This window comes from Phyllostomus hastatus, unplaced genomic scaffold, assembly GCF_019186645.2.
Source record: "Phyllostomus hastatus isolate PE091 unplaced genomic scaffold, TTU_PhHast_1.1 phas_contig_198, whole genome shotgun sequence".
NCBI lineage: Eukaryota > Metazoa > Chordata > Mammalia > Chiroptera > Phyllostomidae > Phyllostomus > Phyllostomus hastatus.
The window spans coordinates 2,949,795-2,963,485 of record NW_025333715.1 but is presented as its reverse complement, the minus strand read 5'-3'; the positions used below and the strand labels follow the sequence as shown (position 1 = coordinate 2,963,485).

The 13,691-nt window shown below is 64.0% G+C and overlaps 1 protein-coding gene across 4 annotated transcripts in view; it reads right to left on the bottom strand.

Annotated features, from left to right (window-relative positions):
• Positions 1-13,691, bottom strand: part of SHISAL1 (shisa like 1) — a 93,158-nt gene that overhangs the window by 23,622 nt on the left and 55,845 nt on the right. For 3 of the 4 annotated variants that reach the window (XM_045835068.1, XM_045835067.1, XM_045835071.1), the window contains exons 2-3: positions 7,165-7,260; positions 4,715-4,928 (exon numbers count right to left, since the gene is read on the bottom strand). In XM_045835068.1, the coding sequence (XP_045691024.1) occupies positions 4,715-4,928; positions 7,165-7,231 (281 nt within the window). In that variant the 5' untranslated portion in view covers positions 7,232-7,260. Of the gene's footprint in view, positions 1-4,714; positions 4,929-7,164; positions 7,261-7,878; positions 7,901-13,691 lie in introns of those variants that run through there. The other variant, XM_045835069.1, reaches the window with a different exon arrangement.

The following is a 13,691-nucleotide window of genomic DNA, read 5'->3' as shown; positions in this document are numbered from 1 at the left end:
CGCCTCGAGCCCTGGGACGGCCCTGGGGCTGCTCATTCTCACGGCGTAACTGAGCCCCAGTCTCGAACCCCGCTCTGCCACGTGGGTGCTGTGTGACCACAGGCAAGTCTTCGCCCTCTCTGAGCCTCAGCCCTGGTGTGGCTTGGCCAGCAAGGCCTCCTGTATGGACAGCACCTCTACGCGAGTGAGCGGGTTGGTGGGAGGCCCATCGCATCACCCCGAGTGCAAGTAAGTGCTCACTTATCTCCCGTCCCCATCCCCGTGTGGGGGAGGGAGTGTATTCAGGTCAGGAAACCTGGATTCTAGACCCTCCCCTGTCCTTACAAGGCTGCCGGTGTGAGCAGGTTTTATGCCTAACGGGCCTTGATGGGGCTGAGCAACCGGCAAGATCACCTGAGGCTTCTGACGGTGCCCCCGGGGCTGGACGCAGAGTCCAAAGTGCGATGGGGGGGATGGGGGGGGGTGCCTGGCCCGCAGGACCGGCCCAGAGCAGCCGGGGCCCTGCCACCCGGCCCTCCGTGCGGCTGGCATGCTCCTGAGCCCTGGGGAGGGGCAGCTTCAGGGAAGAGGTTTCATGCACAGAGCGAACCCTCGTCCAGCTCCCCCTCCAAGGCCCCTGAGCGTGCTCTGTGGCCCCAGAAGCCCTCTCCCACGCGCCCGCCCGAAGCCCATGTGCCTGGCGAGGGAGCACCCAGGTATCCCACAAAACCGCACTCCTTGGCACCAGGGCCAGCGAGACATTCCCTGTCCCCAGAGAGCGGACTGCTGACCCCTCACACCCCACCCCGCCCCGCCCCACCCTGTGCCCAGGACAGACGCTGCTGCCCGGCGCCCGCAGGGGAAGGTGAGCGGCACCTCTGTCCTGAATGAACGCCAGGGGTCCCTCGCCTGGCAGTGGGCTAGGGGGCGCTGCCTCCCTCGCTCGGCCTGCCCTTCCGCCAGGCGGCCAGAACCCAAACAAAGCATTCTTTTCCTCCAGGAAACACAAATAAATGTCATCAGCAGCACTCTCCCGTGCCTTGTTAGTGGTCCCGCCTCCTGGCCAATTCACAGGCGGGGCGGCCGGGTGGGCAGGCGCCAGGCCGTCCTTGCCCCTGACGGACCCCCTGCCTCTTCATGGAGCCCGACCCGGGTCACGGCTGCCCTGGTCCGTGCAGACTGGCAGCCGGCGGGCGCTGCCCTGTCTGGGGTGTGGGACCGGCTGGCCTCTAGGCTGAGGTCCGGTGCATCAGACACATCCTGGCGGTGGCAGAGCCGGTGGCCAGAACAAGGGCCTGGGTGTCCCTCGGGTCATGGGACTGGAGCGAGAACAGGTGAGCGCACCTGCCTGAGCCCGGCCCTTCCTTCTCCCTCCTGGAGTGTCTGTGAGGATTAATGACTCCCCCAGGGGATGACCCATCCTGAGATGGACTCCACCTGGCTCCCCTCACACACCAGGGCCAGCCAGGACCTCCCGGCCTCGCAGGCCCCGTCCCTCGGGGTCCACGGACCCATCCCGAGCAGAGCTCCGGGGCTCTGCTCTCCGCTCCCCATGGCGCAGCTCCGGTCGCCCCTCTGCCACACCCTCCCCCACCCCTTGTCACCCTCAGGAGAGAGTCTGAGTGCCGACCCCGGCCCACCCCGCTCCCTCCCAGACCCTGCTGCCTCTCACCCCGGGGAGGGGGGGCTATCACCTGGGGGGCTGATCCTGCACCCACACTTCATCGTCGGAGACCCGGTGACTGGCACAGCTAGGGTGCTGGGTGGGGCCAGGGGTGCAGCCCCTGCGGGGAAGGGCGGGCCCAGGTGCCAACACAGCTTCGGCCCGCACCCCTGCCTGGGGCCCCTCCGGCTCCAGCCTGCCTGCTGCAGACCTGGGCTGGCGCTGGGCTCCACCATGGACCAGCGGCCCCGACCAGGCAGCTTCCTCGGCCTCCCCTAGCCTCCACCTCCTCCGTGTCCAGTGGGCGAGGGATGGGGGCCCAGAGGGGAGGGCCGAGCACAGAGCCCGCCCCCCACGCCACACGCTCTGCAATGCCGTCTGAACCTCAAGCTTAAGGACTGCACTAAGCATCTGATCTTCAGTATTTCCGGTCCCCCGAGGGAAGGCCTCTGTTTGGGGGTCCCGCTTTCCGCCAGCGCAGCCGGGGCCCGCTGTGTGAACCGGCGAAGCGCTCGGTGTGAGATCCCGTGTGAACATGCGCGTGTGTTACAGAAAGCTGCGGGCTCCCAAACGAGGGTCCCGGACGCTGGTCGCCAGAGCCTTGGAGACGTCTGGCCACACCCCTGTCTGGTGTTTGGCCGGCGACCACAACACGACACGTCGGGGTCCTGGCATTGCCCTCCCCCCACTGCAGGGAATCCGTCATTGGTCTTATGAACGGCTTGGGCCAGATTGTGGGCCCAATTCCAGCCCTGGTCACAGACAGCCCTTGCTGACAGGCTCCACCCACAGGGTTATTCGAAGGCCCGAGCAGATCGGAAGACATTCACCCTGCATTTGAGGAAGGAAGGCTGGGGAGCCGGCGGTGGCGGGAGGAGGGGAGACTGGGAGGGAGCCCGACCTCCTGCCTGACCAAAGGGAAGAGAGAGGCGACTTCCCCGAGTGAGCTGGGCGTAGAGGGAGAGCACTGGAGCCCCAACAGCAGGGAGACCGGGACTCAGAATCCCTTCAACAGTTACTCAACAAACACTCCTTCCGGGTGGGTTTTTTCCTCACCACGAAAACAGTATGTTTGCCCTAAGAATCAGCCTCAGAGTTACTAGCCAAACATCTGAAGCACCCCCATCCAGGTGAGGAGGAGGATAAGAATGCCCGACAGTGTCAAAGCCTGTTTTAGAGGTACTTGCCAACACGATCGGACAAGAAAAAGACGTGAGGCACAGACTTGGAGAGCAGGACATGGTTACCATTGTTTGCAAATGGCAAAGTGAACCTAAGAGAAACAACTGAAAAAGTACTACAAAGATGAGAAATATTAGTAAGTTGGCTGAGTGTAAAATGCATGTACAGAAATCACTGGGTATGACCATCTGAACAGCAGTTGCTTAGAAAATCTAGTGGAAGAAAAGACCCTATTTATAGCAGCATAAAAGATGCATAGCAATAAATGTGAAAGATACGTGCGATATCTATATGAAGAAAACTCCAAATTACTATGAAAGAAAATTTGAACAAATGGGAAGATACAGCATGTTCTGGGAGAGGGATATTCGGCATCATGAAAAGTCAAGTCTCCTGGAATTAATGCATGAGTTCAACACAATCTCAGTAAAAAATACTATCTGGATTTTTTCTGGGCGGTGGGCAGGGGCGCTACACAAGCTAACTCTAGAGCTCCTGTAACGGAAGAGCCACAGAGAGCAGACCAAGACGACTTTGAAGCACATAAAGGCACAGCGCGGTATTGATCGTGGTGCGGTGCTCGCGTGTGGGTAGGAACTCCATTCCACACTCAGTCCTCCGTGCTTGATACGTTAACACTCAGAGTGAGTACATTATAGGGTATGAGTTCGCATTCCTCACCAGGGGGAAAAGGACAGACAATGCAGTGGCTGGTGTTGGGACAGCAGCCTATCCATTTGGAAAAATTAAAAAACAACGTTTGATGTCTGCCTCAAAGCTGACATCCAAATACATTTCTGACAAAGATTTGAAGGCAAAAAATCAGAACATAAAAGAAGTTAAAAAGGCGGGGGGTATTTTTAATGATCTCAGAGTAAAGAAAGTCTTTCTTAGTATGACACAAAACCCAGAAGACATTAAATAAAAATTAGACCCAACTGACTACATAACAACTACAAATTAAGCACGAGCCCTGGCTGGTGTGGCTCAGTGGATTGAATGTTGGCCTGCAAACCAAAGGGCCACCGGTTCGATTCCTAGTCAGGCACATGCCTGGGTTGCAGGCCAGGCCCCCAGTAGGGGGCACTCGAGAGGCAACCACACATTGATGTTTGTCTCTTTCTCCCTCCCTTCCCCTCTCTCTAAAAGTGAATAAATAAAATATTTTTTAAAAATTAAGCATGGGAAAAAAGCATCACAAATTCAAAGACACATTGAGAACATCTTTGTAATGCACATTTCCTTCACATATAAAGAGTTCCTGTAAATAAATAAGAAAATGGACAAAGATTCAATAGGAAAACGACGAAGGACATACAGGGCTAGCTCAGAGTGAGAGAAACACAGGCATCTCTCGAACACACGACCACATGCTCAGTGCCCGTCAGCGTGAGAGAAACACAGGCTGCTTCCTCCCTCCTGAGCACGCGCCCACCGCTCTCCTGCCCGAACCCTCCTCTCTCCGACCACTCCACAGGGCCCCTCCATCGGGCCGGTCTCCGGTTCTTTAATCACCCTAGGGAAGGAGGCTGTGTCGGATTAACCTCTGGGTCAAGAGCATTGCCAAGAAACTATTGAACATATAAGGGACGAATGAAGGAACTTGGGCCCCCTGGGTTCCAGGCCCAAGCACTTTTTGCCTAAAAGCCTTCCACACACTTGGCCTCATTTAATTTCGCAGCAGCCCTGAGAGGTAGGCGTCATGCGCCCATTTCTCAGATGGAAAGGCTGAGGCTCTGAGGATAGAACCGGCCAGAAAACCCGGTCTCCTGAACTCCCCCAAGTCCTTTCCAGCCACCCCCCATCCTGGCCGCCCTTCTCCAACAGCTGCCCTGGGGCAGGGGGCGTGCGGCCCACGGCGCGGGGTCGTGGGCCCGGCGGGGCACTTACTTGTGCGTGTAGCCCTCGGAGCTGGCCGTGAGGTTCGCCTGCATCACCGCCTGGAACTCCGTCTCGTTGCAGCAGTACTTGAAAACCGTGTTGTTATGGTGACAGCACAGGATGAAGGTTTTGTTGTCCGAGAGCCGGGGGCAGTGGAAGCCGAAGTGGTAGTGGCCTTTGTGGTCCGTGTAGGGCTCGCAGACCCGGAAGTGCGCGGACAGGACTGGAAAACAGAGGCCCGGGGCTCGGCGGGGACGCGCACAGGCCGGAGCACCGGCGGTGGGGCCCGGTGGGGCCCGGTGGGGCCCGGTGGGTCTGGCCTAGGCTCCCGCAGGTCTCTGCCCACCGAGCGAGCCTCACCTCCACCAGGAAGGCCCCTCTGGGCTCCCACCCCCTCCCTCCGACCACAGCCCGGCGCGCTCTGCGGCCCCTGCCCGGGGCTCCTCCTGCGGACCCTCCCCGGCATCTCTGCGTGCAGCAGGCGCTCACCTAGGAAGCGTTAACTGTGGACGGGCCGGCTCTGCCTCCTCCGTTGGGCCAGCTGGCTACTCTAGCGGGCAGATCTGAGGGCCCACTTTACAGATGTAGAAACTGAGGCTCGGAGGCCTGCCATGACCTGCCTGAGCTGGGAGGTGGTGGTGGAGCGGGCACCCACTCAGGCCGGCCCAGGGTGGGGGCCCTCTGCAGGCCGCCATCACCGGCTTTCCCCACCCCTGCGGCCATGTGGCCGGGGTGGACGGGAGGCCTGCTGACAAGCCCGGGCTGGCTCGGGGGCAGGCGGCGTGGGTGCAAGGACCGGTCCCCCTTGGGGAGAAGGGACACCCCCTGCGTACCTTGGTCTCTACTACAGCAGTGCCCTGGGCCCGAAGGTGCCCGGGAGCCTGTCCCAGCGCCCCACCCCCCCGCCCCGTCCTAGGGCCAGCTGCCCTGGCCTCAGACGGAGGCCCCTATTCAGCCACTGCTGCCGCTGCAAGCCCAGGACGGCATTCACCGCCGTGCCAACGGTGATAAGCAGGAGAGAAACTTGAATAAATATAACAATGGAAAAATCCTGGAGCCGCTGTCTCGGCCTTAATTAGTGTCTTCATAAAAGGGATCGCTGTATCTCATTTGTATTGCTAAAAAGGGCCCTCGCTGGCTGCGTGCACTTCTCCAACCACAAAGGCGCTGCTTTGGCACCCGCTCCTCTGGCTGGCTGGGAGGTCTGTCTCCCCGAGGGGCGGTCAGGATGCAGCCCACCCAGCTCCCGGTGTCCGCCCGAGCTGCCCAGGGGTGTCCCAGCGGGGCCGTGCTGACCGGTGGGCGGCTGGGCGGCCTGGGGAGCCCCTGGACCCTGCCCCAAGGCCGGCACCCTCTGCTGCAGAAGCGAGCACGGCCACTGCGGGAGCCGGGTCCCTGCATCTCAGCAGTCAGGGGAGCTCCAGGCCCCCGGCTCAGCCACCTCCTTGGGGAACAGGAGGCCGCTCAGGGGACGCAGAGGTCACCGAGTGAGCCCCTGGAGGACACGCCTTCTCATTTAGTCCCATGTGCTCCCATTGTATGGAGGGGAACACCGAGGCCCAGAGCTGCGGTCTCCAAGTGTGAGCTGCCGCGCTGCACGCCCTGAGGGCCGGTGGGCAGGATCGCGGGGCCTCAGGCCCCTCGGTGGACATTCTGAATCAGAAGCACTGGGCTGGGCTGGGCTGGGGGAGTGTGGACTAGCACTGCTGATGGGCGTGGGTTTGGGACTCGGGGCCTGGGGAATGGCATCCTGGAGGTGGGAGATGAGCAAGGTGGCACGGAGGTACCGAGAGACAGACACAGAGAGAGACAGAGACGGGGTGACAGACGGGGCTAAGCCGTTCAGGGCTCAGTGCACGCGGCCGCCCTTGCCGTTGGGATTAGAGCAGCTTCCCCGGTCGGCCAGCGCTGCTTTGGAGAAGCTGGAGGACTTGGTTTCTGCCCACCTTCGTCAACAGGAGAGTGAGGCCCCACCTGCAACCCCAGCCGGGGTCACAGCATGGTCTAAGAGGCTGGTGGGGCCTGGGCGTCAGGCAGCGGGGGTTCGAATCCCAGCCCCTCACTGGCTGGACTGTCTCCGGCCCGCCGGCCCCCTCCCCAAGCCTCGGGGTCCTCATGAACACAAGGGGAGGCCTACGACATCGCCGGCCTTTGACTTCCAGGAGCAGGGGAGAGAATTCGAGCAAGGTCCTCTCTCTCCCAGGTTGGCTGGCAGCCACCGCGAAGCCCGCAGCCTCTGAGAAAACGTCTCAGTGGTGCCCCCGGGCAGGTGCATGGGGTGCCGCACCGGCACCGAACAGAAGCTCCTCACGAGGGGAATGCCAGGGGGGCAGGGGACCCAGAGCACCCCCAGTCAGCACCCAGGACCCCGGCTGGGCTGGCACGGGGCCTGGGAAGGGACGCCTTGCCCCCCCCCACCCCCGTCGCCCCCTCCCGCCGAGCACCCGCGGAGGCCCTACCTGCCGAGACCAGCAGCGACAGGACGGCGAGCACGTTCAGGGACTGCTGGCCACAACTGGTCATCATTCGGCTCGCATCGGTCCGCCCGGCGCCGCCTGTTCAACGAGACCCGGAGAGGCCGGTGTGGGCTGCTGCCGGCGGCGGGGACAGACACTGGCCGTGCCGCCCACAGCGGGGAGCGGGGAGCCCGGGCGGACGGGGACGCGGGTTTGCTGGGAGCAGGGGCCGGGCCGCGGAGGATGGAAACACGCCATCCAATTTCCTTTCTGGAACGCGTGACCTCCCCCCCCACTAGTCAACTGCCACCTCCTCTTCTTTTCACGGCGAAATGAGACTTCATCAGTGGACGGGTGGCGCAGGTGGCACAGATAACCGAGGGGCGGCTGCGGCCGGCGGGCAGGGCGTGCCCGTGGGGAGGAGAACGCACCGCTCTGAGGAGGGCTCCCGCACCCCCAGGGCGCACGGGCCCCCGTCTCCCTGCCCTGTGTGAGCCCTGACTTCCGTTAACCCGGTTGCCGTGTGCATCGGGCCGGGCCGGCCACCTTCCCGGCATCCGGGGCCCCGCGGCGAGCTGCGCAGACACAGGCAGAACTAAACAGAAACCGCCCCTGCCCCGGCGGGCGCGCTAGTGACAGCCCGCCAACAGATGGACATTTAAACCGCTCCGAGCCCCCGGGGAGATGGCCGGGGACACAGAAAGCAGGGGCTCTCACCGACGCTCGTCCACCCCGCACAGCAGCACAGCTTGCGGGCGCCGACAGGTGGGGACAGCCCAGCGTCCGCGGACGGATGAGCGGGGCCGTCCAGGCGACGGAGCGCGAGTCCGCCTTCAACAGGCAGGAAACTCCGGCTCTGGCTGCAGCACGGAGGAACCTGAGGACCTCGTGCTGGGTGGGCGGAGCCAGTCACGCGCGCGCTGACGCCGCGGCCTCCGCTCCTGTGGGGTCCCGCAGGAGTCACACTCGCAGAGACAGACGGTGGGATGGGGGTCTCCAGGGGCTGGGGTGGGAGAACGGGGAGTTCGTGGTTAAGGGGGTCGGTCTCGGTCTGGGGAGACGAGAATGTTGTCCACCCGTGTGAACGCACCTAATGCCATTGAGCTGCGACTTAAAAGGGGTCAAATGGTGAAGTGTGTGGGTGTTTTACAAAAACCTAGGAGGAAAGATAAAGCAAGGTGTGTGCGTGGGGTGGGGGTGCGGGGTGCTAACACGGGCCGCCTGGGCGGCCTCACTGCGGAGGGGGCTGCTGAACAGACGTGAGCGCCGCCAGACCAGCAGTGTGGCTCCTCGGGAGGGGGCTGCAGCCTGGGGTGCCCCCAGGGCAAAGGCCCCGAGGTGGGGGGGGAGCCAGTGTGGGGAGGGGGGAGGTAGAGAGGATGAATTTGCTGAGCACCTACTATGTGCCGGGCCCTGATGGCACCCCACTATGGGGCATGAATTTTGTTCCCCCACAATTCACATTGCTGTCTGAACCCCAGTAACTCAGAACGGGCCCTTACTGGGAAGGGGGGACTGGTGGAGATGGAATTAGCTAAAACGAGGTCACACAGGAGGAGGGTGGGCCCTGACCCAACGTGACCCGTGTCCTTACAAAGAGGAAACACGGACACAGAAGTGCACCCAGGGAGAAGCCATGGGAAGGGGGAGGCAGAGAGGGGGTGAGGAGCCTGCAAACCAGGGAACCCCAAGGACTGCCAGCAAACCCTAGTTTCCCCTAAACTAGTCTGCCCCAGAGCCCCCACAAGGAGGCGGCCCCGCGGACCCCTGGCCTCGGATTCTGGCCTCCAGGCTGGCGGAGCATTGGCCAGGTGAGGCCCGAGCCTGGGCGCTTGGTTCCCGCAGCCCCTGGAGGGGGGAGCATCCTCACCGGCACGGCTGGGAGCAGGATGTGACCGGAGGTGGCGGACCCTGGGAGAGCCAGGACGCGCCTCGGCGGAGACGCTGCGGGCCCTCTCGGCCGGGCTATGCCTCAGCCGCAGAGCAGGCTCCTGCACCCACCCGCCTTGGTGAGGCCCTCCAGCCCCCGGGGAGGGGGTGCTGGCCCCAGAGGTGTGCACACTCAGTGCAATGTGCTGCCAGGGAACACGGTTCTGGAAAAGGAGAGGGAGCAGGGCCACACGCGGCCCGCAGGAGCGGCCCCTCTGGCTGCCCATTCTGTCCTGGGGCACCGGCCAGGGCTGGGGCTGGGCTGCAGGGGCCACCAATAAGCTGGCCCGTCCTCGCTCACACAGCTGCCAGCCTGGTCAGGGAGAGTGCAGGGACCCCAGCCGGACCCCAGGCCGCGCTGCCTCCTGCTCGGCGGCTGGCAGGGCAGGAAGCCACCGGGGCAACCTGTGCTCCAGGGACTCTGCCAGGAGGAGGCAGGGCCGGACGCAGGGCCGGACTCAGGAGGTCAGGATCGGCCCCGGTCCCTCTCTCTTGGGTCCTTGGTCTCCTCACCGGCGCCCGGGCAGCGTGGAGGCGCAAAGGGAGCAGGAGCCCTTCTTCGGTGTTTGACCCAGGCTTTTTAAAAACGGGGTGGCAAGTCCCAGGGATGAAGCTGAAATGCCTTCGCGCGACACTGGCTCCCAGTGCCCCTGCGTCCCCTCTGGGGAAGGGCTCTTCCCGTCTCCCCGGCCGGCCGGCCTCTTGCTCCCACCCGAGCCTGCTCTGCCCCACCCGCTGTAAGCTGCTTAATTGCTCTGAGCCCCGGTGTCCTCCGTGCCTCCCTCGGGGCCCTCTGGCGAGGATGGAGGAGATTAAAGCGTTCCGAAGTGCTTAGGAAGGGCTTTCTGCTGGGGCACCTGGGGATCAGGCCTGGAAGCGGCGGGCAGGGGCGGAGGAGGCCAGGCCCTCTGAGAGGGCACCCTGCCCCGTGGCCCCGCCCCACAGATGGGGGGGCAGAGATGAGTCCCCGGACTCCAGGTCCTTCTGGCCCCTGCAGGTGGGGCTGCCCCACTTTTGGAGTTGAGGCTCCAGGCTGAGAGCTGGTGGGTTGGTCCAACGCCAGAAAGAAGGGGGTCCACCTCTGCCCGGGGCTCTCTCCTGCTGCTCCCACTCCCTACGCAGCCCTGCCTATATGGGGGGAGGCTGCCACTCACACCTGAGTGCCCTCCCCTCATTTCTGGGAGTCCATATCCTGCATCCCTTTAGAAGCTGCTCCAACGCCACCTCCTCCAGGAAGCCTGCCTTGATTCCATCAGCTGGAAGAAGTCTGTCTCCCCACTGAGAATTATCATACACCATCTCTTACAGTAATGCATTAATTCACGTGATCATTCATCGACTCTCTCAACACCTACTCACTGACTGCTGACTGTTGAAAGGGGTCTGGGCTGGGCTCTAGGGGCTGGGAGGATGGGGGTCCCTGCCATCAGGGGCACCAGGCAAAGACGCCCGCCAGTAATACCTGGAGTGGTTGGCCCCCATGCCCTACTCCATCAGCCCCCGAGGGTCCCGAGCCAGGGCCTGGCCCGCTGGGGGCCGCAGCCACAGAGCTCGGGCTCCGGAGCCCCTCACAGACGGGTGGGAACCCCAGCCGGGGACACCGGCCCCGGGCCCCAGGGACAGTCTGGGGGAACTGAACAGTGGCCGGGGGCCTGTGGTGAGGGTTACCCTGCCTTGTGGGTATCCGGGTCCTGCACACCGCTGGTGTGCCCTACCATGACACACTGTGGCTGCGTCTGTCCCCTGCCCGCTGGCCCACGCCTCGAGGTCTGCTCAGTGTCCTCGGCCACCCCTAGGGCTGCCTGACCAGGGTCAGGGTGTGGAGTCTCTGGGTTGGTGGCCGGGGGCGGGGGGGTCCTGTCCTACCTGCCCGGGCTCCCAGGGCAGCCCCGGGGCCAGAATCGAAGGCTGAATCTGGAGGGGAAGAAAAATCCACCCATGGGAAGTTACGTAAGATGCCCTTTCCAGCACCCGGGCAGCGACGCCTGGAGGCCAGCGCCCCTTCCCTGTCCGGTCAGGAACCCCGTGGCTCGGCCTCCACCGGAGAGCCGGCCTCAGAGATCACGTGATCCAGAGCGCTGACATTCACAAGGCCAAAGCCATCACCTCGTCCCTCCGCAGGGCAGCAGAGGGGGACCTGGGCTCCGGGACTTTGAGCTCCGGTGAGGAGGGCACGTCACGCCGGCCAGCACTCCCCGCTGGGACACCCACAGGGGCCATCTGCTGGAAGCTGCTCCAGCAGCAATGGGCGTGTGGGCGGGAAGGGCACGCACCCCACCTCGCCACCACCCCGTCCCCCCAACCAGGCGCTGCTGCTGGGGGCTGCAGCCTCAGGGGCCTCCGCCCGGGGCTGGCTTTCATTGGCTGAGCTCGTCACGGGTCTCCAGCTTTTCACCGGGTGACTTCATGGGAGTCAGGGAGGTGGATCGTCAGACCCCCCAGCTCATGAAGAGGGAAACTGGGGCTCAGAGAGGAGCAGTGACTTGCCCAAGGTCACACAGCCACTCAGCAGCTCAGACAAGAGGCCAACCCAGCCTTCAAGCTCACTCTCCCTCCCAGCCCGAGGGGTCTGCGGCCCCCACACCAACGCCCACCAGAAAGCACATGCGCCACAGGCAGTCCTTGTATCATCCAGGTTCCATTTCTTTGAAAATTGGTGAACTGCCCAGGATGGCCGCTCACGTGAGGCCAACCACAAGCTCCAATGGCCGTAAGAACATTCCGGCTAGGGGCACGCCGACGGATCCACAGTCACGAGCCGGGCACGCATCTCTGTGGTCTGCCCCCGGGGTCAGCCGGGGACTGCAGTTCCCAGATCTGAGGATTATTTTTAAACACCGAGTTTGGCGAGGCCAGCGAGGAGAGGAAGGAGGGTATGTGAAGAGACACAGAGCTGGGGAAGATGAATTCAGCCCCAGCGGGAACCACAGATCTGTTCTGGTCGGTCGGCCGGGCTGGGCAGGGGAGGGGTGGTGGCAGGGGCAGGGCCTGGGGGGTGTGCGGGAGGGGCAGCCCTGGGCACCCCAGGCCTGACCTCTGGCCCCTGGCCCAAAGCCTGGAGGCTCCCGGCGTCCCCCGGCCCACCCCTCCTCAGCACCACGCCCTCCGGTGGGCGGGGCCCAGCGCAGCACCTCGGGCCTGGACCCAGTCAAGGGCGGCACCGCCTGCGGGTCAGGCTCTTGGGCTCGAGCCAGACCGCCCGGGGCCAAGTCCCGGCTCCACGTTTTGTAACCATGCCCCACGTGACCTGGGACAAGTCTCCTCAGTGTTCTTGGCTAAAATGGGGACAAAAATAGTATCTAATCACTGTGACGACTGAAGGAAGCAACGCATCAGAGAGCTCCGCATGGGCTGGCGTCCAGCAGGTGCTCCGAAAGTGCCCGCGGCGCGTGCTGCCTGCCTCCCCCCGGGCCCCGCCCTCCGGTCCAGGTCCTAGACGGTCCTCAGGGCCTGCTTTCTGACCACCCGCCTGCCTCCTGAGGAGTCCGGGTGACTCGAGTTCAAGTCCGTGCTCATGCCTGAGCGCCCTACCCCCGGCTGCCGCTGATCCCTCTCTACGCTCCTCCAGCCCAGCCCAGCCCAGCCCTCGGGGACCTAGGGCGTGGACCCAGTGCTCGGGACGCCTTCCCCTCCCTCTCCGGCCTGGGTCCTGCCCCAGTCTCTCCCATCGGAAGCAGCTCGGGCACCACCAGTCAGTACTGGAGCAGAGGCAGGGCCCTGTGTGGCCTCGCTAACAGGCCTGGGGGCAGCAGGTGCCCAGCAGACAGGTCTGGAACTAATGACAGGGGGACAGCAGCGACAGCTGTGGGGTGCCCACCCGGGGCAGAGCCCCCTCGCCCCTCGCCACACCCAGGCTGCACTGTCGCCTCCCCGGGGTGCAGGTGGAGGGGGAGGGGCGGAGCCAGCATTGGAGCTGCGTGCCCCGCCTACACCGACGGACGGGCGTTCACGTGTGCACACGCATGTGAGCACACGAGGTGTCCGTGGCGAGGGTCAACCTCCAGCGAGCTCCCCAGGTCCCAGGGCCCTTCGCTGGCGGGGCAGGCCGCGTCCCCAGTCTGTGCCCGTCTGCTTCCGGGACAGCGTCCACTTCGCAGCTGTGAAATGTCCCTCTGGAGCCTCACGTCCAGGAGCCGCCGCTTCGGAGGCACAGAGCCCGCGTGAAGCTTGCCCTCCTGACCCCTGGTGCCCGCGGGCGGAAGTGGCGGCGGCGGCAGGAAGGCAGGATGCATTGTCACTGGGCCCCGCCCGAGGTGGCCGAGTGCACGCACAGAGGACAGACACAGGCTGGGGGGCGACGCATTCACCACGGGCAGCCGGGGCTCTGGGCTGCCCGGCCAGCAGGGACGGCCGCCGCGAACGGAGCCCCCGCTGCCGCCCGGCCCTGCGGCAGCCCCTCACCCACATCCTCTCGCTGAACCCCGTGCAGGCCCCGAGGTCCCGTGTTGTCCCCATTTCTGCAGTCCGCAGGCCGAGCCTGCCCCTCCTGACGCCTCCGCATCCCCCTCCCCGAACCGCCCAGGTCTGTGGGGTCTCCCTGAACTGCTCCTGTCCTCTGCGACCCACCCGGAGCTTTCAAAAGGCAGATCCCATCCCATCAG